General features: G+C 45.6%; 2 protein-coding genes across 3 annotated transcripts; both read right to left on the reverse strand.

The window, feature by feature from the left end:
- Positions 1-1,030: 1,030 nt before the first annotated feature.
- Positions 1,031-8,507, reverse strand: mmp25b (matrix metallopeptidase 25b). 2 transcript variants are annotated; one of them, XM_047050766.1, is made up of 11 exons: positions 8,264-8,507; positions 7,950-8,060; positions 6,509-6,641; positions 5,350-5,488; positions 4,357-4,682; positions 3,581-3,760; positions 3,147-3,243; positions 2,666-2,748; positions 2,313-2,465; positions 1,668-1,961; positions 1,031-1,574 (listed from the first exon to the last, which is right to left on the reverse strand). In XM_047050766.1, the coding sequence occupies exons 2-11, from the start codon at positions 8,040-8,042 to the stop codon at positions 1,336-1,338; spliced, it is 1,737 nt and encodes a 578-aa protein (XP_046906722.1). In that variant the 5' UTR covers positions 8,043-8,060; positions 8,264-8,507; the 3' UTR covers positions 1,031-1,335. The 2 variants fall into 2 exon arrangements, with proteins under 2 accessions (XP_046906722.1, XP_046906721.1); XM_047050765.1 differs by having other exon boundaries at positions 7,950-8,507.
- A 3,016-nt stretch (positions 8,508-11,523) lies between these two features.
- LOC124488208 (paired box protein Pax-6-like) lies at positions 11,524-21,458 on the reverse strand. The gene is made up of 8 exons (XM_047050767.1): positions 21,258-21,458; positions 20,448-20,643; positions 19,847-20,047; positions 19,104-19,186; positions 18,695-18,857; positions 18,427-18,500; positions 11,892-12,009; positions 11,524-11,645 (listed from the first exon to the last, which is right to left on the reverse strand). The coding sequence occupies exons 2-8, from the start codon at positions 20,551-20,553 to the stop codon at positions 11,548-11,550; spliced, it is 843 nt and encodes a 280-aa protein (XP_046906723.1). The 5' UTR covers positions 20,554-20,643; positions 21,258-21,458; the 3' UTR covers positions 11,524-11,547.
- Positions 21,459-23,816: the final 2,358 nt, after the last annotated feature.

Below are 23,816 nucleotides of genomic sequence, written 5' to 3' on the forward strand. Positions count from 1 at the left end.
TACCTGTTCTGTAGCCTAACTACCTGTTCCGTAGCCTAACTACATGTTCCTTAGCCTAACTACCTGTTCCTTAGCCTAACTACCTGTTCTGTAGCCTAACTACCTGTTCTGTAGCCTAACTACCTGTTCTGTAGCCTAACTACCTGTTCTGTAGCCTAACTACCTGTTACTTGGCCTGGCTAATATTTACCTGAAGGCAGGTGTACTGACCTAACCCTGACCCCAACCTCCACCTCAAAATCCTTATTCATCTCATTTTTGCTCTCCTCACCCCAGGGGTGAGGGGGTCAAAGTAAGGAATGGTCGAAGCTGTCAGTAGAAAACAGTGAAACTTTCAGCAGGAAACAGTGAAACTTTTGCGAAGACCCTGCGAAACCTCCTCTGGTAAAACAAAACTAATCTATTCATAAATAAGGGAGAGTCTCCATTGTTTCCCTGAGGCATGAGCTGTGTAGTCAAAGTGTCACTATAAAATAAAACAAACAAGTGCAGTCAAATCAGTTGTGCTCTGTTGTGGTCTTTCCCATCAGATGAAACTAAATGTTCTTTCCACTTTAACGTCACCCTAATCCCTCCAGAAATATGAAAAAAAAGAATTCCCAAGACTGTTTTTTTGTCTGCAAACATGGGTGTGAGAAGAGAGTTAAGTTTCAGTGTGGAGTCTGCAGTAGAGGTGTAATTTAATATATAGAACTGCAAATGCCTCTTATAGGTTCACTGTCCGGGATGTAATAGGCACACTTGTTATTTTAGTGGATCTAAAGAACATGTACGATGATTAACGGTTCTCAAGTAATTTCTTGAAACTTATCCAAAATCATAAACAACTGAACCTAACACTTGAGCTGTTGGCTTTGGTTTCCTATTGTTGCATAATCCAGGTCAGTGTTTGGGAGTCAACAGCGCCCCCCAGAGGCCTCCAGCAGGAATCGTTCTGTTTTGGACAGGAATGATGGGAGAGAAACCAGGCGATAGTTGTTGCCTTCCCAGGGGTCTAATGTTGTTACCAGCAGACTGGGGCTGTCTGGAGCAGGATAGGAACACTGAGTGGGGGGGGGGGGCATTTATGACTGAGGAAAGATGAGGGATGATCTCATCGCTTGTGAAAGTGGACAGAGCTGGTGTGAGAATTTTTGGAACATTTTATTTGTGTATGTAATTTCATTTCAAAAGGTTTTGGAAGCTTTTAAAGCTTTGCGTGCTTTAAAATGTCAAACTCATAAATTAACAATCACTAACTTACTTTTCAGTTTTCTCTAGACACATCTGTAACACAAATGGCACCATTCCTTCAATTGTACCTGCCAGGACAGACTGCCAGTGGAGGAGGCTGGGTCACAGTCTACAGAGTATGAACGTGAGGGACAGCACCATCAACCAACTGCCACGGAAAGTTGCCGAAGCTCCTATTTCACACTGGCAGGGTCCACGTGCAGGATTGGACGGTGCCGGTGTGGGGGTGGGCGCAGGACACATGAGCAATTCCGCAGTGGATTTTGAAATGACATTGTCTTGATCCATCTGTCCTCTCTCCAGAACCCAGTAGAGGTTATCCTTGAAGAAATATGCATTTCCTAGAGGACAATAAAAAACACATAGGGCTAGTCAGCATTTGGGGTAGTTACAACTACACACCTCAATACCACATCTCCCTCCTCAGACCTCACCTCCTTCCCAGGTGATGATGTCATCAGGGTGCGACGGTACCCCTCTCCAGAGGGTGGTGGGTTTGGGGTACCCAGGCTGTGGCTTCCCAGGGGCGTCCCCCTGTGTCTGGGTCTCGTCGAACCTCCAGTACTCGCCCTCGCTGAACAGGTATGTGTTGCCGTTGTGGGCCCACACGAAGGCAGCCTCCACGCGGCCTGGCCCGCGGCCGTCACGTCCTCTCATGCCCCATTCAGCCAGCGACCGGGGGAAGCCAGGCTGGGACTCCGTGTCCTGGAACACCCAGTACTGGTCTCCTACAGGGACCACGACAACGTACGCAACATCATTTGATCTTTTTACGTTATGTTATTTATTTGTCATGCTTCATTGGACAGTTTGTGAGAGAAGTGGGAGGGAGGGAGGCTGGATTCAAACCCAGGTTGCTATGGTAAAGTACACTCACTAATCAGGTGAGCTACACGGGTGCTCATCATCCACTGCAGACGCTTATATCCGAAGCAACGTTACTAATGGTACACAACGTACAGCTGAATATCAAGAGAAAATCTTCTAGCAAACGGGTAGAGTATGTTCCAGGTGTGGCTGTGGGGGGTATGGACGTGGAAGTGGGCGGTACGGGCAGCGTATTCTGTACGAGGTCTTACCAATGAAGAAGATGATGCGGCTGTCCCTCTTCCTCTCGTAGACGGCGTCAATGTTGGCGATGCCGGGAGGAAGGCCCAGCCAGAAGTTGGAGATCAGGGCTGGTCTCAGGGAGACCAGGGAGCCGGTCCTCTGCAACCTCCAGAAGTGTGGGCCTGAACAGGACAACAACAGCTGAGTTCTCTAGACCAGGGGTGGTTGAGTCCTGGTGCTCAGGGTCCACTGCCCTGTATGTCTTAGATGTTTCCCTGCTTCAAATGAATGGGTTGTTAGGCTTCGACAGAGCTTCATAACAACCCATTCCTTTGAATCAACTGGCCTTAAGAGACAAGTCTGTGCTGTTTCCTCGTCCTACCCTTAAAGAAGAACACTTCTCCCCGGATGTTAGCCACGGCGTCAAAGCCGCCCCCACAGCGTTCCTGGAGCGCAGGATCTGGACTGGGACGAGAGAGCAGGTTACAGCACCAGGAGGGGAGAGGATGGTTCAACTTACCATGGTTGCCGGATCGATTGCCGGATCGATTCCCTGCCGTGCCACATGATGTTGTGTCCTTGGGCAAGGCACTTCACCCTACTTTCCTTGCCTTGGGGGGAATGTCCCTGTACTTACTGTAAGTCGCTCTGGATAAGAGCGTCTGCTAAATGACTAAATGTCTAAATGTAAACTACAACCAGTAAAGGAAGTGAAATGAGAAAAAATACAAATTCTAATACAACAAATTCCCCCGTCTCCCCTCTCCCTAAAGGACACTTCAAAGTGCTGAATGTTAGAAACACTTCCCCTTTGTTATTTTAGTGGTTGTTGACATGCCTGGTACAGCGTTCCCTGAACTTACTGCAGTGTGGGGTGGGGGCGTGGGGTCTGGGGCAGCCTGGGCAGGCGGGGGGTGGTGCCTCCCTCTGGCCCGGCTGTGGCTCGGCCCTCTCTCCTCCCTGGGACGACGCACCGCACCAGGAAGGTTGTGAAACACACCAGGACAACTCATTTGTGATGACACATTGATCTGAAATTTAGTTTATCTGGAAATGCTGTTCCTGGATCATAATTGCAGAGTAACTGTGTGAGGAGAGTACAGAGAACTTGCTAGTTTGGGGGATTTTTCATGTGCTGAAACAGTTCTATTGGATAGATAACACTAAAGGATAGATAACACTAGTTGGAACACTAGTTACAACACTAGTTAGGACACTAGTTACAACACTAGTTAGGACACTAGTTACAACACTCATTGCCAGTTAGAATAACAGGGGTCGTGGGGTCAGGGGTTACCGTAGAGCTGCTGGATGGCCAGGGAGTCGTCCACAGGCAGGCTGTATGAGGCCACGTCCCCAGCAGACCCCTGGTAGTACGGCCTCATGATGGAGGGGCTGGAGGATGAGTGGGACAGACCCAGGGCGTGGCCGAACTCATGCACCGCCACGGTGAACAGGTCTGTGCTGCCATCATGTCCTGTTGGGGGTCAGGGAGAGGGGGAGAAGGGGGGGAGAGTTAGGGTCAGGGGGAGGGGTGATATCGGATTCATTGGCTTAGGAGTTGTTCATTGTTCCAATCCCTGTGTGTTGGTGTTTGTCTGCTTGCTTGCATGTCTCGAACCCTAACCCTTACATGTCTGTTAACCCTCGCTACCTGCATGTTGACCTTCCTGCCTGCATGGATGCTTATCTACCTGTCATGACACACGTGCCTCTCATGCCATAAATTTTTTGTTACAAGATTTAAACAGTGGTTATTCTGACATGCATCATGTCCTGAGGCAGGTATGTTTATGCTGGTCTGATCACGCCTTTGGGCTGATCAGTCAGGTGCACCAAAGTCGTAGGCACGTGGTTTGTTCAACCGATCACGTTGTGGAGTCATGATAGAGGTGCCCCACACTGCAGAGCATGTGACAGCCGTGTCATCACAGCGTGTGTAAAGAGACAGACATGAAAGGAGAAGTGGGAGTCAGCATTATTAGGATAACCTATTGAAAGCCTATATTTCTGTACTTTCTCTCGTGGTTTACTGCTTTACCCTCTTCACCACCTGCCCCTCGGCACCCTCACCTCCATAGCTCCAGACCTCGTCGTCATCGAAGTGTGTGTCCCCAGCCACCTGGTCCCTCCCGGGGAAGAAAGCGTGGGCGAGAGTGCCCCCCTTCCCGTCGAAGGGGTAGCCGTCATCGTGGAGCGAGCGAACAAACGACACCCTGATGTCCCCTCCGGCCCCCGGCCCCCCTCCGGCCCCCGGCCCCCCTCCGGCCCCCCCAGGGGTCTGGTGGAAGCTCAGCGGTGCTGCGTCGCTCCAGGCCTTGAAGGCCCGGACCAGAAGGGTCTCCACCAGGTCAGGGGGGAGGGAGGGAGAGACGGAAGGAGAGGGGTAGCTGTGGATGCTGGAGAGTCAGAGATAGAAAGATAGTGAAAAGAGAGAGACAGAAGGAGAGAGAGACAGAAGGAGAGAAATAGACAAAGAGGAGAGAGAGAGACAGAAGGAGAGAGACAAAGAGGAGAGAAAGACAGAGGGAGAGAGAGAGACAAAGAGGAGAGAGAGAGACAGAAGGAGAGAGAGAGACAAAGAGGAGAGAGAGACAGAGGGAGAGAGAGAGACAAAGAGGAGAGAGAGAGACAGAAGGAGAGAGAGAGACAAAGAGGAGAGAGAGTGACAGAAGGAGAGAGAGAGACAAAGAGGAGAGAGAGACAGAAGGAGAGAGAGAGACAAAGAGGAGAGAGAGAGACAGAAGGAGAGAGAGACAAAGAGGAGAGAGATATACAGAGAGAGAGAGAGAGAGAGAGAGAGAGAGAGAGAGAGAGAGAGAGAGAGAGAGAGAGAGAGAGAGAGGGAAGCCCAGTTGTACAGCCTGTTGCGTGTCCTGCCTGGTGTTGCATCAGGGCTGTCACCAGACCAGTTATGCCCTGCAGGAGGTGCAGGTCTGGTGCTGAGGTGAAGCAACTCGCATGGTTCTGGACCGTTTTGTATGCAATTACCACATGACTTTCTGCAAGACTTTGTAATGCAACGTTCTGCACGCAGTGGGGGGGGGGAGGAGGCGGGACACACACCTCCAGGTCAGGTCGGTCTTGTCCCACTTCAGTCCAGAGAGGGCGTACCTCTTCCTCCTCTTCCTCAGCATGTCTTCATGACCCACGATGTCAGGCAGAGAGCACCTGGGCACCGACATCAGCCGGAGGGTCTCACTATCTGGCAGAACATGAAGCACCACAAAGGACGGTTTCACTAAGCGTAGTTAGTTACCAGCTCTTGTTAACAGAGTAGTGTAGTTAGTTACCAGCTCTTGTTAACAGAGTAGTGAAGTTAGTTACCAAGCTCTCGTTAACAGAGTAGTGTAGTTAGTTACCAAGCTCTTGTTAACAGAGTAGTGTAGTTAGTTAGCAGCTCTTGTTAACAGAGTAGTGTAGTTAGTTACCAAGCTCTTGTTAACAGAGTAGTGTAGTTAGTTACCAAGCTCTTGTTAACAGAGTAGTGTAGTTAGTTACCAAGCTCTTGTTAACAGAATAGTGTAGTTAGTTACCAAGCTCTTGTTAACAGGGTAGTGTAGTTAGTTACCAAGCTCTTGTTAACAGAGTAGTGTAGTTAGTTAGCAGCTCTTGTTACCAGAGTAGTGTAGTTAGTTACCAAGCTCTTGTTAACAGAGTAGTGTAGTTAGTTAGCAGCTCTTGTTAACAGAGTAGTGTAGTTAGTTACCAAGCTCTTGTTAACAGAGTAGTGTAGTTAGTTAGCAGCTCTTGTTAACAGAGTAGTGTAGTTAGTTACCAAGCTATTGTTAACAGAGTAGTGTAGTTAGTTACCAAGCTCTTGTTAACAGAGTAGTGTAGTTAGTTACCAAGCTCTTGTTAACAGAGTAGTGTAGTTAGTTACCAGCTCTTGTTAACAGAGTAGTGTAGTTAGTTACCAGCTCTTGTTAACAGAGTAGTGAAGTTAGTTACCAGTTCTTGTTAATAGAGTAGTGTAGTTAGTTAGCAGCTCTTGTTAACAGAGTAGTGTAGTTAGTTACCAGCTCTTGTTAACAGAGTAGTGTAGTTAGTTACCAGTTCTTGTTAACAGAGTAGTGTAGTTAGTTACCAGCTCTTGTTAACAGAGTAGTGAAGTTAGTTACCAGCTCTTGCTAACAGAGTAGTGTAGTTAGTTACCAAGCTCTTGTTAACAGAGTAGTGTAGTTAGTTACCAAGCTCTTGTTAACAGAGTAGTGTAGTTAGTTACCAAGCTCTCCAGTTTCCCTGAGTCCTCCAAACCTCTGCATCACACGGATAGCCCTCTCAAGCCCTTCCTTCGTCTGCAGCTTACTGGTGCGCGGGTCTGGAGGGGGGAGGTACCCGTACCTGCTCAACCAATCCTGTGACAGACAAGGCAGAGAGGCTGTCAGCTATGATGATTGAGACAGGTTTAGCTTGGTGAGCATTTGGCTGCAGATAAAAAGGTCTCAGGTTCAATTCCTGTATTTTGCTTGGGGTGAAAGCATCTGTTGAGCATCATGATCTCAACTAAGTCAAACTGTTATGGACATCTTTATACTTTTCATCTTAATTATAAAAGTTCACAATGTCTGACTTTGGAAATGAAATCTTCTGGTATGCTCCGTAGTTTTAATTGCCCTTTTCATACCAATAAGACAAAAAATGCATGAACACTAATTATAAATAAAAAAATTGTATTAATAATACAATTATGAAAAATTACATATATAACTTCTTGATAATACAATAGATTCTAAGTGTCAATATGCAGATGTTCGAGAACCAGTGCATGTCTGAAAGGAAGACAATAATCTCAGTTTCCTTTCTCTGATGAAATTAAACATGACTTCACTGGAAACACACATCATTCGCCACGAGGTCCAGTTATGAATGTACTGTTCATCATCAATATACACACAAGCTTTTTCACACGCATGTGTATGAGACAGAAGTTCTGTATGCATGCAGCTTATTGATAGGAGTATAAGTGTTTGTATACATGAGCAATTCCCTAAACTGTATTCACTCCTGAGTCTTACACCACAGCCCTTCTTGTGGTTTCACCGTTTTGTGTTTTCGACAACAGTCAGTTGGGTTGTGATGTATCCTAACTAACACGCGGCTCCACCCTTTCACTCGTGCCCACATCCTTGACTGCCTCTAAGATCACTAAATATTATTGACATTTAGTTTCCGTTTTGTAACGTAACTCAACTGAAACGAGGATCTAAACATTTTTATTATAATAGACTCCTGATCTGCCTTTCCCCTTTAGATTAGTTTGCTTGGATGTTTGTATCGAACCTTCTTCTAGTAAATAGGCTGATTTGAATGAACTTTGATTCGGAGTCCCAGTCCTGTGGTTGCTGCATAGGCCAGCTGTGATATAGTTAGATTTCAAATGTAAATGAAATAATAAAAAGTCGCTAAATATAAAACTTTATGAATTTAGACCAAATGCGTGTTTATTGTTTATATATAGCCTATATATAGCCTAATCTACAACACATATTATAATGTGTTTTTAATGAATGATCATGTCCTAGACTTGGAACGAGTTAAATTTCGGACAAGTTTGCAAAAGTCAATCCTTCTGTCAATGCTGGTTAAATTAATAAATAACAAGAGGCATATTGCTGAGATGTACAGTCATATTTAGATTTATAAACAAGCAATGAGAAACTCACCAGTCCTCTAGTATATTGGTCAGGCAAGGTCGCAGATTCTCCGGTTGGGGTGAACACGGGGAGAAGCACGAGTAATAATAGTCCGGACTCCATCCTAAACGTCAGAGAACACTGCCAAACAACCGTTAGCTTTTGGTAGACATCCATGAAACTAAAAAATATTCTAAGCGGAAAAGAACATTTCGCAATTCTTTGGTCTAATTATTATAATAAGTGATGTCATTGATCAACAATGTTCAGAATTTGTATCATACACATTTCTCTTGGACTTTTGCAAGATTCCTGAAGCTAACAAGAGAGATGCTGTATCTTACCGTCTCAGTAGTCTTTCGGCGTTGGCAGTACCTCTGGGGAACAGGATGCTGAACAATCAATACAGATGCTCTCTTTCTCCTCCTCACCCCGCCCTTCCCTCCTACTCACTCTCTCGATTCACGAAGCGGCACATCCTAAACATTTTTGACACTTTTTTTAAACATTTTTATGAATGTAATTTTCTTATTACAGTTAGTATCTAGGCCTATAACCGTTAAACACTACAAATCTCCTTTGTTAATACTGTGTTGTGATATGTTTTTACAGGAATGTGGAGGGGTGAAAGAGAGAAAGAAATAGGTTTCATAAACAGAAAAAAACAGAAGTGATTTTTTTCTCCAGCAATTGCAGCATCTGACCTCCCCTACTCATGGCCCTGATCACAACCATCCTCAACACAGTCGTCTTGTCATGGTCCTGATTACTGTCTTGTTTGCCCTCTCTGCTCAGCATCACTGGTTTCATCTTTCTCTGCTTCCTCCTCATCCTGCACTCCCTTCTCTCTCTCATCCTTCTATCCCCCAGAGCCCAGGGAGAGTAACCATTACACTGTGCTGTGTCTGCAGTGAGGAGAGGCTCTGATGATAGAGGCCCAGAGATGGGCAGGACAGAGAGAGGACAGGAAACAGGAAGGAGAGAGGAGGAGAAAGAGAGAGGCGAGGATGGAGAGGAGAGAGGGAAGGGATCAATGAGAAAATATATTAGTTATTTATGTCCTGATAATATTGTCCTCTTTAGCCAGCTGCTACACATGCATTTAATGACACTATGAAGCAATGGCAATGAACTCCTAATGAAGCTCCTTATGAAGCAGTAACACTCTTAATGAAGCAGTAACACTCTTAATGAAGCAGTAACACTCTTAATGAAGCAGTGACACTGTTAATGAAGCATAATAATGACGTCTGCTTGAGGTGAGATCACATCTTTCACAGACACTGACCTCCTTCACACTTCTCCCACATCGCTACCTTTTATAATAATAATCATAGTTTGGGGTACTTTGGGGAGGAAGAAAAACACATGGTCCAAGTGTGTCATTGCTATTAGAATTGTATTTTCATTAAAGGGTTCCAAAGTCTTCACAAAAGGGTAGACTTCTCACACTGAACTAACACGTCACAGTTTAACATGAAGCACACAAAGGATCACATCATGACAACAGGAATAAATAATAATACAAAAAATAGAGTTATCAGACATTTTATGAGAGATGAAAATGAGATATGCAGACATAGAGTAGCTAACAACATTTTAAAAGGAGGGTGAACATTGGTTTACAAGTCAGAAACAAATCATCAGTAATAATGTACAATAGTGAATTGATTGTAGTAAATGATAGTCAAGGTATGTCCTTTGGTCATGCTCATTGGTCACGTCCATTAATGTGGCAAGCTGTATAGATAGTGACTGATCATTGGCTCTCTTGTAAACTGCTTTGATTGTCATTGGCTCAGGTCCCTGTTTTCTGATTGGTTGCATTTCTAAACAACACTTCTTATAGGCTCGTGGCTCATAGTGCTTGATTGTCATTGGCTGATTGATATGCTCAGGAACACGTCGCAGTGAGAAGATTCACTTGCTAGATTGGAAACTGTGTCTTATGAAAGGTTAAATACTCGGTTGTCTGGACGTTGGATATCAACTACGTGCTTCTTCCATCTGTACAAAAATACTCTGGCTGACCCCTGGTTGACCTCTGGCTGACCCCTGGCTGACCTCTGGCTGACCTCTGGTTGTAGCTGATAGAGATGCTTCAAACAGGGTTAAAACTAGGTCACAGTTGATTGTCTTCATGATCTTCACAGTTTCTTCACTATAAACAACCGTTCACCGTTAAGTGTTTAACATGGAACAATCTGGAACAAGCTGGTCGCAAAGCTGATTCATCTTCGAAAACTCTGATTACATTTCATTTTAAACAAGTGAAATTGGCTGCGTTTCCCAGATTCGTTAAGAAGCTCTTAATGTTCAGAGCTACTTAAGAAGCTCTTAGAGTAATAGCTTGGCGTTAAAAGCTTCTTAATGAATCTGGGAAACGCGGCCATTGTCAGTTACTGCATGTACCAGCTATTTTATAGTAAAATGGGCATTTATCACACAATAAAAGAATTAAGTGTTTTTAACATAAGGATACAAGAAAATGTACAGTTTGGCACCAGTAACCTTCACCCAAATACTGAATAATTTAGAATATAGTACTGTATATTAAAATGTACTTATCGTTATCATATATAGATGTTTTTGGTGCGTATAAGTAAACATGTAAGGTAGGTAACCTTTCATACCAAACAGTAAAATAAAGTGCAACCAACAATGTTCCAGGTTTGTTTGTTTGTAAACATTGAATGCATATTGGGGTGTGCATTGAGTCCCCCCAGCCCTCCAGGGCCCCTCGTCCCCCCAGCCCTCCAGGGCCCCTCGTCCCCCCAGCCCTCCAGGGCCCCTCGTCCCCCCAGCCCTCCAGGGCCCCTCGTCCCCCCAGCCCTCCAAGGCCCCTCGTCCCCCCAGCCCTCCAGGGCCCCTCGTCCCCCCAGCCCTCCAGGGCCCCTCGTCCCCCCAGCCCTCCAAGGCCCCTTGTTCCCCCAGCCCTCCAAGGCCCCTCGTCCCCCCAGCCCTCCAGGGCCCCTCGTCCCCCCAGCCCTCCAAGGCCCCTCGTCCCCCCAGCCCTCCAGGGCCCCTCATCCCCCCAGCCCTCCAGGGCCCCTCGTCCCCCCAGTCCTCCAGGGCCCCTCGTCCCCCCAGCCCTCCAGGGCCCCTCGTCCCCCCAGCCCTCCAAGGCCCCTCGTCCCCCCAGCCCTCCAGGGCCTCTCGTCCCCCCAGTCCTGGGCTCCCTGAACCCATGCATCCTATTCACACTCATAATTTCTCAGTTCCATTTTTTATTAAAATGTTTTCCTCTCCCTCCCGGTTTGATCCTGTATGCTGGTGTCTAAGGTTGTTTTAGGGCACCCCCTCTTACCCTGTCTTCCCCACCCTGCCCTCTCCCCTCACCCTTTCACCCTGTGTTCCCCACCCTGCCCTCTCCCTTCACCCTCTCACCCTGTCTTCCCCACCCTGCCCTCTCCCCTCACCCTCTCATCCTGTCTTCCCCACCCTGCCCTCTCCCCTCACCCTCTCACCCTGTCTTCCCCACCCTGCCCTCTCCCCTTTCCCTCACCCTCTCACCCTGTCTTCCCCACCCTGCCCTCTCCCCTCACCCTCTCACCCTGTCTTCCCCACCCTGCCCTCTCCCCTCTCCCTCTCCCTCACCCTCTCCACCCTTCTCTCTTCTCCTCCAGTCTTACTGCAGCCGGGCCCAGTACTGCCCCAGGCCTTGGCCCATGTTCTGCTCCCCTCCTGGGACCTGCACTGGGACTGACACCCCTGGGGATATGAGCCCTGGAGAGGCAGGAGAGAGAGAGAGAGAGAGAGAGAGAGAGAGAGAGAGAGAGAGAGAGAGAGAGAGAGAGAGAGAGAGAGAGAGAGACAGAGAGAGAAGACGTTAGTTGAAAATGGTGATTGTGTGTGTAGGTGTGGTTAAGGTTACAGTTGTGTGTCTGTGTGTGTCTGTGTGTGTCTGTGTCTGTGTGTGTGTTAGAAAGCTTCACTATGCTACTGAAGCTCCAAGGCAGCAGCCAGACTCACCAGTACTGGAGTTGGAGGAGGGCGGAGGGGGCAGGTGGGGGGAGGCATACGAGGAGGTGTCATAGCTGCGCGGGGTGGAGGGGGAGGGGGGCAGCATGCAGGAGTAGGAGCTGGTAGACTGACAGGACAGAGGTAACGTAAGAGGAAACAGGAAACACATACGAGAAGGAGAGAAGGAAACAGAAGTTGAGAAGTTGTGATATTGGAACTTCATAAGACAATGATGAACACATGTTCATCGAATCCTGTGGTTTTGTCCAAGCCGTATGGAAGTAAATCAGTGACATCATGTTTTGAATTTTAAAAGGCATTGAATTCATATTTTCATATTCTGATCAAAAGAAATTTAGTTTGGAAATTCAGGTTGCTCAAATTTGAACAGTAAAATTCAGATTCCAAAGATTTAATAAAAAAAATCATGCTTCAAAAATTCAAATAGAAATATAGCTGCAAGCAGCAATGTGGTGGCCAAGCAGGTCAGATGACCCAGAAGAAACTTTCGACATCTAGTGACTGCGGTTTACCTGGCTTTCTTTGCAGTGGCTTATAGTCTCGCTAAACAGAGAATCAGAGACATGACAAGCTTGTCAGCTTTGGCTGGATTTGAACCTCTGACGTTGCCAGGACACCAATTTATCCTAGTGAGCTATTCTCAGTGCTGGAAATCAGATTTCAGTGACTGCGTAAAAATATAAAGAATTTTTCCTGTGGCAAGCGGTTGTCAGATTTGTCCCAAGTTTAAACAGCTGTAATTCAGTCCTATTTTGATATGTCAATGTGATTGTGGTCTGAAGATAATCTGTGTAAAAGTTGGTGAATATTTGATACATTTTGAGTAGGACAAAAACGTTTTATTAATTAATGAAAATGGCGGCATCAATTTGGCTGGTATCACAAGTTAACATGTGTCAGACATGGGATCGCCCCCCTAGAGGTTAGAGGACACATATCTGTAAAGCACAATAAATCTGACTCTTCTTGAGTATAGATCCCCTGAGATTGAAACATTATCATTACCATTATGATTATACTGTTAGACAGCTACTGTGGCATACCTGGCTTCACTAAACAGATAAACAAGTATCATGACATGCGTGATGACTTTGGCTGGATTCGAACCTATGACCTTACACTTCAGAGGAACCCGTCTTATCCCAGTGAGCTATTCTCAGTGCAAGGAATTACTGTGTTCAGTTACTATGTAAAAAAAAGTAAGCCGTTTTTCCTGTGGAAAGCGTTGTCAGATTTGAACCAAGTATAAAAATTTGTAATTCAGTCATATTTTGACAAATCGAGGTGATTGTAGTCTGAAAATGATTTGATTACATGTCCATGAAAATAGGAGCAACGGCAAACGAGGAGTTCAAAAAAGTATGTTTTTATGAAAATTCCAAATGGCCGACGCCCAAAATGGTGGACACGGGACAATGTGATATATTTCGACTTGGTATGCCACGTAGAATCAGAAGAGACCAATCTTGTGATTTATGACAAATCTGTTCAGAAGTTATGATGCAAGAAATCCGATGCACTGGCTAGATGTAGATTCACTATATCTACAAAGCACAATAAATCGGATTCTTCATGAGTATAAATCCCCTGAGAATGAAACATTATCGTGGCCATTATGATTATACTGCTCGACAGCTACTGTCACATACCTGGCTTCACTAAACAGATAAACCAGTATCATGACATGCCTGAGACTTTGCCTGGATTCGAACCTACGACCTTGCACTTCAACAGAGCCAGTCTATCCCAGTGAGCCATTATCAGCACTGGGAATTGCTGTGTACAGTTACTGAATACAAAAAGGAAGCCGTTTCTCCTGTGGCACGCATGGTCAGATTTGGCCCGAGTTTAAACAGCTGTAATTCAGTCATATTTTTACATGGCAAGGTGATTGTGGTCTGAAGATAATCTGTGCCAAATCTGGTGAATATTGGATACATTGTGTAGGAGTAAGGAAAAAAGTTTTATTCATTGATTCAAAATGGCGGCCTCATCAATTCGTCTGGTATCACGCGTTAACATGCATCAGACGCGGGATCTCCTAAGATATCACGAGACATAGGAGTTGCTTAAATACGCCAAACAAATCAACAGTTATTGGTCAAAACACAATCCTACCTATTGTAATGCCCCCTAGAGGTCAAATGACACTACCTGTCTCAAACCTCTTAATAAGAGGGCCTTGAGTCCATACACCAAGTTTGGAGTCAATGCATCAAAGCTTGGCTAAGATATTACCTCACTTCCTTTTTCCGGATCAGTTGCTTAATTTGATTGGCTGTAACTAACAAACGGTTGCAGAAATCAAAACGCCATGTGATGTCTTTTGTGAGGCTTGGTCTGAAAATGTTTGCCTATTGCAGCGCCACCTAGAGGTGAAATGGCATGACCTATTTTGGACTTCTTTAGAACAGGGTCCCTCGTCCCTATACCAAATTTGTTGTCAATGCAGTAAAGAGGTGCTGAGATATGACCTCACTTCTTTTATGGTGGCTTGGTTGACGATTTTGATTGGCTGATGACTTTGATTGGCTGTTCCAGTCGAGTGTAGAAAGTCTAAAAAACATGTGATTTCTTTTGTGTGGCTTGGTCTGAAGATGATCTGTGCCAAATTTGGTGAAGATTGGACAAACCTTATAGGAGAGGTAGCGAAAAAACGTTATATTCAAAATGGCGGCCACATCAATTCAGCCACATAAATTTGATGTGGCTGTAACTAACAACGGCAACGGTTGCGAAAATTAAAGCTCCAGGGGATGATTTCTGTGAGGCTTGGTCTGAAGATCATATGTGGCAATTATGAAGAAGATTCGACAAGAATTGTAGGAGGAGTAGCGAAAAAACGCTTTTCCTTTACATTCAAAATGGCGGAGAATCTATAGAGCTGGGTATAATGTCATAGAGTGCGTTGAACTCGTCTTGATCCAGGGAATCCAACGATACCTCATTTTGGACAATGGGGCATATGGTTCAAAAGTAACATGTGTAAACACACCTTCAACTTTGACCCATTGGTGGCGCTAGATGGCTGGAATGGGAGACATGAAACTTGGTGAAATTGATGAGGGGACTGGTCCCAAATAGTGTGCCAAAATTCACAACTTCTGACCATTTGGTTCTAGGGGCTGCCATAGACTCCCATGGCAGAAGAAGATGTATAATAATAATAATAAGATTAGAACAGGGTCCTGAGTCCCTGTACCAAGTTTGATGTCAACGCAGCAAACATTAGATATTACCTCACTTTTATGGCAGCTTCGTTCACAAGTTTTTTTGGCTGTACCTGATAAATGGTTTTGAAAATCTAAAATGACTTTGATAATTTGTGTGAGGATTGCTTTGACTATATCCAGCAAGAATACATGTAGTTAGCGACTGCGTTGTACCTGGCTTCCTTTGCAGTGGCTTACTGTCTCGATAAACAGAAAACCAGTGAGATGGCAGGCTCGTTGGCTTTGGTTGGATTTAGTTTTTCAACTGCTTATATCAACTGTCAGATTTGGCCCAAGTTTAAACAACTGTGATTCAGTACTATTTTGACATGTCAAGGTGATTGTGGTGTGAAGATGATCTGTGCCAAATTTTGTGAATATTGGATACATTTTGTTGGAGGAATAGGGAAAAAACCTTTTATAAAAACATAAAATGGCGGCCGCATCAATCAGCTGGTATCACAATGTGTCAGACACGGGATCGCCCTCTAGCGGTTAGATGACACAACCTTCTGTGGACCTCTTTGGAACAGGGTCCCGAGCACCTGTACCAAGTTTGATGTCAATTCAGCAAAAATTTCCTGAGATATGATCTCAGTTCCTGTTTTGGCGGTTTCATCGCCGACTTTGATCAGCTTTACCGGAAAAACAGTTTTGAAAATCAAAAACCATCTGAAAACGTTTGTGAGGCTTGATCTGAAGATACTTTTTTGCTTATTGCAGTGCCACCTAGAGGTGAAATGGCATGACCTATTGGACCTCTTTAGAACAGGGTCCCTAGTCTTTTTACCAAATTTGGTGTCAATGGAGTAAGGAGGTGCTGAGATATGACTTCACTTCTTTTATGGTGGCTTGGTTGACGACTTTGATTGACTGTTCCAGTCAAAAGGTTTAGAAAATCAAAAAAACGTGATGTCTTTTGTGAGGCTTGGTCTGAAGATGATCTGTGCCAAATTTGGTGAAGATTGGACAACTATATAGGAGAGGTAGCGAAAAAACGTTACATTCATTCAAAATGGCGGCCACATCAATTCGGCTGGTATCACAAGTTAACATGTGTCAGAAACGGGATCTACTAAGATATCATAAGACAAAGGAATCACTTAAATAAGACAAACAAATCAAAAGTTATTGGTCAACACACAATCCTACCTATTGTAGTGCCCCCTAGAGGTCAAATGACACTACCTGTCTCAAACCTTTTAATAAGAGGGCCTTGAGTCCATACACCAAGTTTGGAGTCAATCCATCAAAGATTGGGTAAGATATTACCTCACTTCCCTTTTTCCGGATCAGTTGCTCAATTTGATTGGCTGTAACTAACAAACGGTTGCAAAAATCAAAACGCCATGTGATGTCTTTTGTGAGGCTTGGTCTGAAGATAAATGGTGCCAAATTTTTGCCTATTGCAGCGCCACCTAGGGGTGAAATGGCATGGCCTATTTTGGACTTCTTTAGAACAGGGTCCCTAGTCCCTATACCAAATGTGTTGTCAATGCAGTAAAGAGGTGCTGAGATATGACCTCACTTCTTTTATGGTGGCTTGGTTGACGACTTTGATTGGTAATTGTGAAGAACATTTGACAAAATTTGTAGGAGGAGTAGGCTTTTAAAGGTTTTTGATAAAACCGGAAATAGCGGAAAATCTATATAACCGGAAATTGACGCCATGGTGTGCATTGCACTCGGCTTGATCCAGGGAGTCCAATGGTAACTCACTTTTGAAAATGGGACATACGGTTCAAAAGTTGCGTGTGTAAACACAACTTCAACTTTGACCCGTTGGTGGCGCTAGAGTGCCAAAGTATGGGACATGAAACTTTGTGACTTGAACCAGGGGACTGTCCCTAATGAGTGTACCAAATTTCACAACTTTCGACCAAGCGCTTCTAGGGGCTGCCATAGACACCCAGTCTTAAGAATAATAATAATACTACCAATTACAATAGGTGCCTCGCAGCTTCGCTGCTTGGCCCCTAATAATACTACCAATTACAATAGGTGCCTCGCAGCTTCGCTGCTTGGCCCCTAATAATAATAATAATAAGAAGAAGAATACGTAGAAACACTTAAGGTGGCTTCGCCGCTTCGCGGCTTGGCCACCAACTATATTCAGACTGCTCAAATTCGAATAGTGACAGTAAAAAAAAAAATTATCGAGCCTAAATGCAAACAAACCATCACACTTCTCCAACTGCACCAACTCTCTCCTCAGGCCTCTCTCATCCAGCAGGCAGGCAGTCATGCATGCATACATGCAGATCAGTCCTACAATCACAGCCTGGGGTCTGAGGAGAGAGGTCTGGTCTGAGGCAAGAAATATCTAGGTATCCCGGATGTTGCATCTTTGAAACCAGAAAGTTGAATCTTTCTGGCAGAAGTTTTTCAGTTCAATTTGAGAATGGTTTTCGCACCAATTTTTGGCGTAAATTTTTTTTAACTGAATTTCACCATTCGAATTTGAGCAGCCTGCTCAAATGAATTTCAATAGTAAGTATTTAATGCCTTTTAAAATTCAAAACATGATGCCACTGATTTGCTTCCATAAAGCTGTGTTGGCAGGTACCTTAGCAAAGCCACATATTAAACCACATGAAATGCGCTAAAGACACACTGCGCTAAAGACACACTGCGCTAAAGACACACTGCTCTAAAGACACACTGCTCTAAAGACACACTGCGCTAAAGACACACTGTTGGGCAACTTGAGGTCAACTATTTTGACCCCAAAAGTAACCATCATCACCTTGGTCTTGCTAATCTGTGTGCTTATAGAAACCTGTCAATGGAATCACATTTTCCAATAAAAAAATCCAGAAAGAATGTGCATATCTACTTCAACCAGTAGGTGGCAGCAGAACAAAATGGTTTTACAGTGCGCTCTACTGCAAACTAGTGGATGAATGAAGACTGTCGTCTGGTGTTAAGGACAGATCCCTTTGGCTCCGAAGATGCCTTCAGGACACAGACTGCTTCCTTCAACTTGAACTGCTTTTCAGATGCAGAGAGACAACACAATCTGTGTGCCTACGTCTCTTGTAACATAACTCTTGTAACAACTGTGAAATATATTATGGTTGCTTAAATGTAAAATGTAAATGTAACATCGCTGAAACCATCGGCAACATATGACACAGAGGAAGAACGGTCTCATATTTACCAAGATCGTATAAAGACATTAAAGACGACGTACGTTAAAGAGGTTATAAAGACATTTAAGACGATACACATTGAGGATGTCATAAGGACATTAAAGACAACATCCATTAAAGATGTGACAAGTGACTGGGATGGAAGTAAAGCAGCGTTACCTGAACACCTGTGGAGAACACAGAGAGAGAGCTGTAACTGGGCAGAGCAGACTCCGTCTGACTCAACATGGAGCCTGGAGAGACAGAGACAGGCGGGTCACCACCGCACAGCACAGACACGTCACTGTCACTGTTACTGTCACTGCTGCTCTGTAGAGTACAGCTGTTATTACTGGTGCACGGTGTCTGGTCACTGAGATGTGGTTACTGTGGAATGTGGAATGTAAAAAGGTGGAATGTGGAGCTGGACCTTTTGAGGCTGTCTGACCTGTGCTGCTGCTGGGTTGGTGGTGGTGGTGATAGACAGACGTGTTGAAGGAAGTGCTCAGGGGGGTTTGGGCTTGAGAGCAGGATGTACCGCCCCCAGACCTCCTCTGGTTTCTCAGCTTCTCTTCTCTCCTCCACTTGGCTCTCCGGTTGGAGAACCACACCTGTCAATCATCAAGGTGTGTCAACGACGGATGCCAGGTGGCCTGGGATGTAAACTCCGAGCCACGAGGCTTGTTGAGGTTTGACTGACTGACTGACTGACTGACTGACTGACTGACTGACTGACTGACTGACTGACTGACTGACTGACAGACTGACAGACTGACTGACAGACTGACTGACTGACTGACTGACTGACTGACTGACTGACTGACAGACTGACTGACTGACAGACCAACATAACAAACCTGTATCCGGGCCTCTGGAAGATCAATCTTGTTGGCCAGTCTCTCTCTCGCAAAGACGTCTGGATAATGCGTTCTTTCAAACTCTGTGGAGCATATTGGCAGAATTAAGTTATATTATCATTGCATCATTTGACAAATAAAATGCATCTTCTCTACAGCTGACCTATGCTCAGAGTACAGACACCTCACAAAGAAAACATTTATATTAACACTTGACAACGTATATAAAAACCTAGATTAAAAACCTTATTCTAGAGTTCCCCCTCATCCCCTCACCCCCTCATCCCTCTCACCCCCTCATCCCCTCATCCTCTCATCCTCTCATCCCCCTCATCCCCTCATCCCACCCTTAGCCAGACCTAATCAAGGATACGTTTCTGATCCTGATCAGTTTGTGTTCACACGCCACAAACACCAGAGGCGCACCACAACTTCTGCTTTCCTGTGAAAGAAACTGGAAGTGTTTACTTCCTGTTTCCCCATAATCTGACTTCCTGTTTGTTTCCCCATACTCTGAAGCCCCTGAGAGAAACCCAGTGGACCCCTTGTGTGGCTCCTCCTCTTCCCAGACCCAGTTACATAACCCACATCAGTGCTGCGAGAAATCCATGTTAATGTGCTCAAACAGCCCCTAAAGAGCGCGTCTGGCCAGAAGCAGAGGTCCCATTGGCTAACCTCACAGGAGGCGGAGACAGCCAGGACCCAGAGAGCTGTGATTGGCCGAGGGAGGCGCTGTGTCTGACCTTTCTCCAGGGCCTCGATCTGCTCCTGGGTGAAGCTGGTCCGGTTCCTCTGCAGCTTCCTCTTCAGCTGCAGCCTGAGCTGGGACTCCTCCCCCTCGTCCCTCTCCAACTGACCTCCTCCTCTTCCTCCTCCTCCTCCTCCTCCTCCTCCTGCCTCCACCCCCAGACCTCCATCTGTATCCAATAGACAACCCTCTGACACTGGCCGAGGGAGGATGATAGGAAGCAGCTCAAGTTATCACACGGCAGCGTGAGGGGAACATACATTATTATTATTATAAACAGGAAACACAAACACATCGTGCACATGAACGTCACCGTTAGTGAGGCGAGTCTGTAGACTCCAAACAAGGTCAGGAAATGGAGAAGCAGCGCCACATACTGATAGCTCTGTGAACTGCATCTGGGTGTTGTATATTTTTTTATTTTATCATCAAGCAGCCGCTTTTATATGAAGAAATAAATGAGGCAGGGATTTGAGCCTGGGACCTCTTGAGCTGCTGTGAAATGCTCTAACCACTGAACCATCCCCATCCCCCATACAAACAGTGTCATGTTGTTTTGGGGTGTTTGGAGGAGAGGAGCACAGTGATCCACTCACCTGGGCCCTGTTGGCTCTGGGTCGCAGAGGGCTCATGATACCAGTTGTTGTGTCCGGACCAGTTGGATCCACTCTGCAGGTTCAGCATGGTTAGCTTCTCATACATGCTCCGCCAGGCCTCCCAGCGTCCTGGAACAAGACTCCCCGCCTCAACCTTAAACCCCGACCCCTCAACCCTGTCTCCTCCCCCAGGAGGCTGAAGGGAGGAGCAGGAGGGGGGAAGGAGAGAGGCAGGGTCGGGGGGGGGGGGGTGATGGGAGAGGGGGGGGGGGAGTGGTGTTGCATGAATTCACACATGGCTGGCATTGTGGTGAATTAGCTTCACGCTGACAGACAGAAATGGAGTTAGCTACATGGCGCTGTCAGAGCGCTTGTGTTCTACATTCGCAGGCTAGTAGACCTCAGGGAGATTGGCTACATTAGAACCCACTCTGAGAAACGCAAAGTCATTTCTTATGCTATCTGCTCTTAGCTCCGTGGCCACCGCCAACCGCAAACACACACAGCGGTCGTCTTTGAACCAGCTCAACACCAAAACCTGCTCAGGAGCCTTCTTTGCAGAGCGAGTCGAGTTTGTTCAGTTCATCAGAGCAGTTTCTGACAGCAACTCCCTAACCCTAACCCTAACCCTAACCCTAACCCTAACCCTAACCCTAACCCTAACCCTAACCTACGTCACTATTCTGTCTTGCACCTCTTGCACCGGATTGAATTTGCAGAAATACAAGCAGAACGTTCACTTAACATTTAAAAGTTGACGTACACATTTAAACACAGGGGCAAATCCTGTGACAGAGAAGGAGAACTCACCGAGTGTCGAAGTGAAAGGAGTGAAGTCAGGGCTCCTCTCTGTGGATCTTCAGTTCACAGCTTCACTCCCTCCCCCTCTGTCTTGTTCTTCGGAGTTGTTGACAATACTGAGTTTGTAAAGGTAGGACGGAGAGACGGAGAGATGGAGAGAGGTAGACGGGGTGAGGGAGAGTGAGAGGAAGAGGGAGGGCTCAAGAGAGAAGCGCGTCTGCGGGCACTCTTGTCCTCCAAGCCATGGAGGGGGGGGGAGAGAGAGGGGGGGAGAGAGAGAGGGAGGGAGGGGGGCTAGGGGTGGAGCGAGAGGGAGAGAGAGAGAAAAGAGAGAGTGAGGGGGATGAGAGACGGGGCTGGGGTGAGGGGTGGAGAGGGAGAGGGAGAGAGAGGATGAGTAACAGAGAGAGAGAGAGAGAGAGAGAGAGAGAGAGAGAGAGAGAGAGAGAGAGAGAGAGAGAGAGAGAGAGAGAGAGAGATGATGATGAGAGAGAGAGAGGGAGAGGCAAAGAGGGGTGACAAAGTGAGTCAACATCAGTGTCAGGTTTGAACTTAATGCCAGAGAGAGGGGAAGGAAAGGGGGAGGAAAGGGGAAGGAAAGGAGGAGGGGAGCCTGGAGAGGAGGGGAAAAGCAGAGATAATGGAGAGATAGTGGATGATAAATAGATAAAGAATTCCTTTTTAGTAATATATTTCATATAAATATTAAGCTTTGGCCTCCTCCGCTAATGTATTAGTTTTCAACACAAAGAGACTGGTTTAAGTCATGGAAAAACCTTTCTTTGAACTCATAGTTTAATTTACTTCTCCTGGTCTATAAACTGTTTTATCCTTTTCTATTTCCACATAGATGTCCTGATTGGTGTGCTATCGTATGTATTTAAGAAGAGATAGAGGGACTTCTGTTCATAAAACATCCTGTAGTGTGTTCAGTTTGTGTTAGTGTTTGTGTTAGTGTTCGTGTTAGTGTTTGTGTTAGTGGTGCTGGTCGGCTGAATGGCATCCTCGAGTAAACAAACAGTGGACTGAGACACACAAATAATATCTGCTCAAAAGTGGAGTAAAGCAACAATATAAATAGAGTCATAATGGTATTTTATTTGTCTTGTAATAGATTATTGATAAATATCATTTATATGATATACATGATATACGTATATGTACACAGACAGTGGACTGTATATAGAGAGTTTGTGATTTTCCTTACAGTGTGAACCTGTTTAATCGTGTTACCAGATGTGTTTAATACTTGACCAAATCAATAAGTCTATGATGGAATGGAGCCAACACTGCCATGCACGTAGACGGAAATGACTGTAAAAAGAGACACACGACCAAGATGCATGATAATCCTAAATACTGTAAAATATCTGATACAAATCAAAGTTAGATGTAAGTGGATGAAACCACGGCGATGAGATGTGAGATTAACAGGCTAGGCCAACATCGTGGCTGACGTCCTCATTCAAAATGTAAACTCTTAATATCATTCTTTCCTCCACCAGTGTTGAACCACGCTTCTGCCATGTAACACACACGACTTGAAGCTTGGGGAAGATGGTTTGGTCTGCCTCCTACACCACTCTGACGGAAACCTCAGATAGCACGAGCAGAAAAACGTCCGGGTTCATATCTGAGGCGTAAATAATGACGCAGGTACGACGGCGTGCTTGAATGAAAAGAACAAGAGTTGGGAGAAAGAACTGGGTATAAATATCTCTCTCAAAGGTGTCGAATAGAGGGAGGGAGAGAGAGTGGAAGAGAGGGAGGGAGAGACAGTGGAAGAGAGGGAGGGAGAGAGAGTGGAAGAGAGGGAGGGAGAGTGGAAGAGAGGGAGGGAGAGAGAGGGGAAGAGAGGGAGGGAGAGAGAGTGGAAGCGTGTGACTTTAGGTGGGGTGAAGGGGCTTGGGGATGGGGATGGTGCCAGCTTGTTTTATTTCCGGTTGAAGAGACTTTGCGCTCCCTTTATCTCTGTCGCTCCCTCTCTCTTTCATCCACTGTTTTCTCTTTTCTCTTCCCCCCATACTTTCTTTCCCTCTTTCTCTCTCAATTGTTCTGTTACTTTCTTTCAGGACTTAAAGAAGATAGTGACAGTTGACAGAGACGATGAAAAGAGATGAAGAGGAAGAAAAGACCAAGTACACGAACATAGTGTTGGTACAGATCATGTATACTTAAATTGTGCTTAACGCCAAACTTTAAAAATGTGTATCTGTTGTATCTATATGTATCTACTATGTACACAGGATGGTGGTATTGCTGTATGTCTTTGTTTGTGGCTTAACCTATGATCCTCATGTGCAGAGTACAATTTATGTGTGTGTTTATGTGTCTGCGTGCGTGTGTGTGAGTGTGTCCGTGTGTGAGTGTGTGTGCCCGTGTGTGTGTCTGCGTGTGTGTATCTGCGTGTGTTTCCTTGCAAAGATTCATGTAGCTCTGGGGCATGCATTTTTGTGTGGATCTTGTTAGTTCATTCCTGTCATCCCTCTCTCTCTATCTCTTTCTCTCTCTCTCTATCTCTCTCTCTCTCCCTCCATCCCTCTCTTCTGCAGGGCTGGAAGGGGGGGG

This window comes from Hypomesus transpacificus, unplaced genomic scaffold (assembly GCF_021917145.1).
Source record: "Hypomesus transpacificus isolate Combined female unplaced genomic scaffold, fHypTra1 scaffold_127, whole genome shotgun sequence".
Lineage (NCBI taxonomy): Eukaryota > Metazoa > Chordata > Actinopteri > Osmeriformes > Osmeridae > Hypomesus > Hypomesus transpacificus.

Coding starts and splice junctions, on each gene's coding strand:
- mmp25b (XM_047050765.1), bottom strand. CDS start 8,096: ATGGATGTCTACCAAAAGCTAACGGTTGTTTGGCAGTGTTCTCTGACG. Junction 2,466..2,665: donor AGAAGTGTTCTTCTTTAAGG/GTAGGACGAGGA, acceptor TGTCCTGTTCAG/GCCCACACTTCTGGAGGTTG. Junction 1,575..1,667: donor CATCATCACCTGGGAAGGAG/GTGAGGTCTGAG, acceptor ATTGTCCTCTAG/GAAATGCATATTTCTTCAAG.
- LOC124488208 (XM_047050767.1), bottom strand. CDS start 20,553: ATGTATGAGAAGCTAACCATGCTGAACCTGCAGAGTGGATCCAACTGG. Junction 18,858..19,103: donor TTCCAGAGGCCCGGATACAG/GTTTGTTATGTT, acceptor GATGATTGACAG/GTGTGGTTCTCCAACCGGAG. Junction 12,010..18,426: donor TGTTCTCCACAGGTGTTCAG/GTAACGCTGCTT, acceptor CTGTCCTGTCAG/TCTACCAGCTCCTACTCCTG.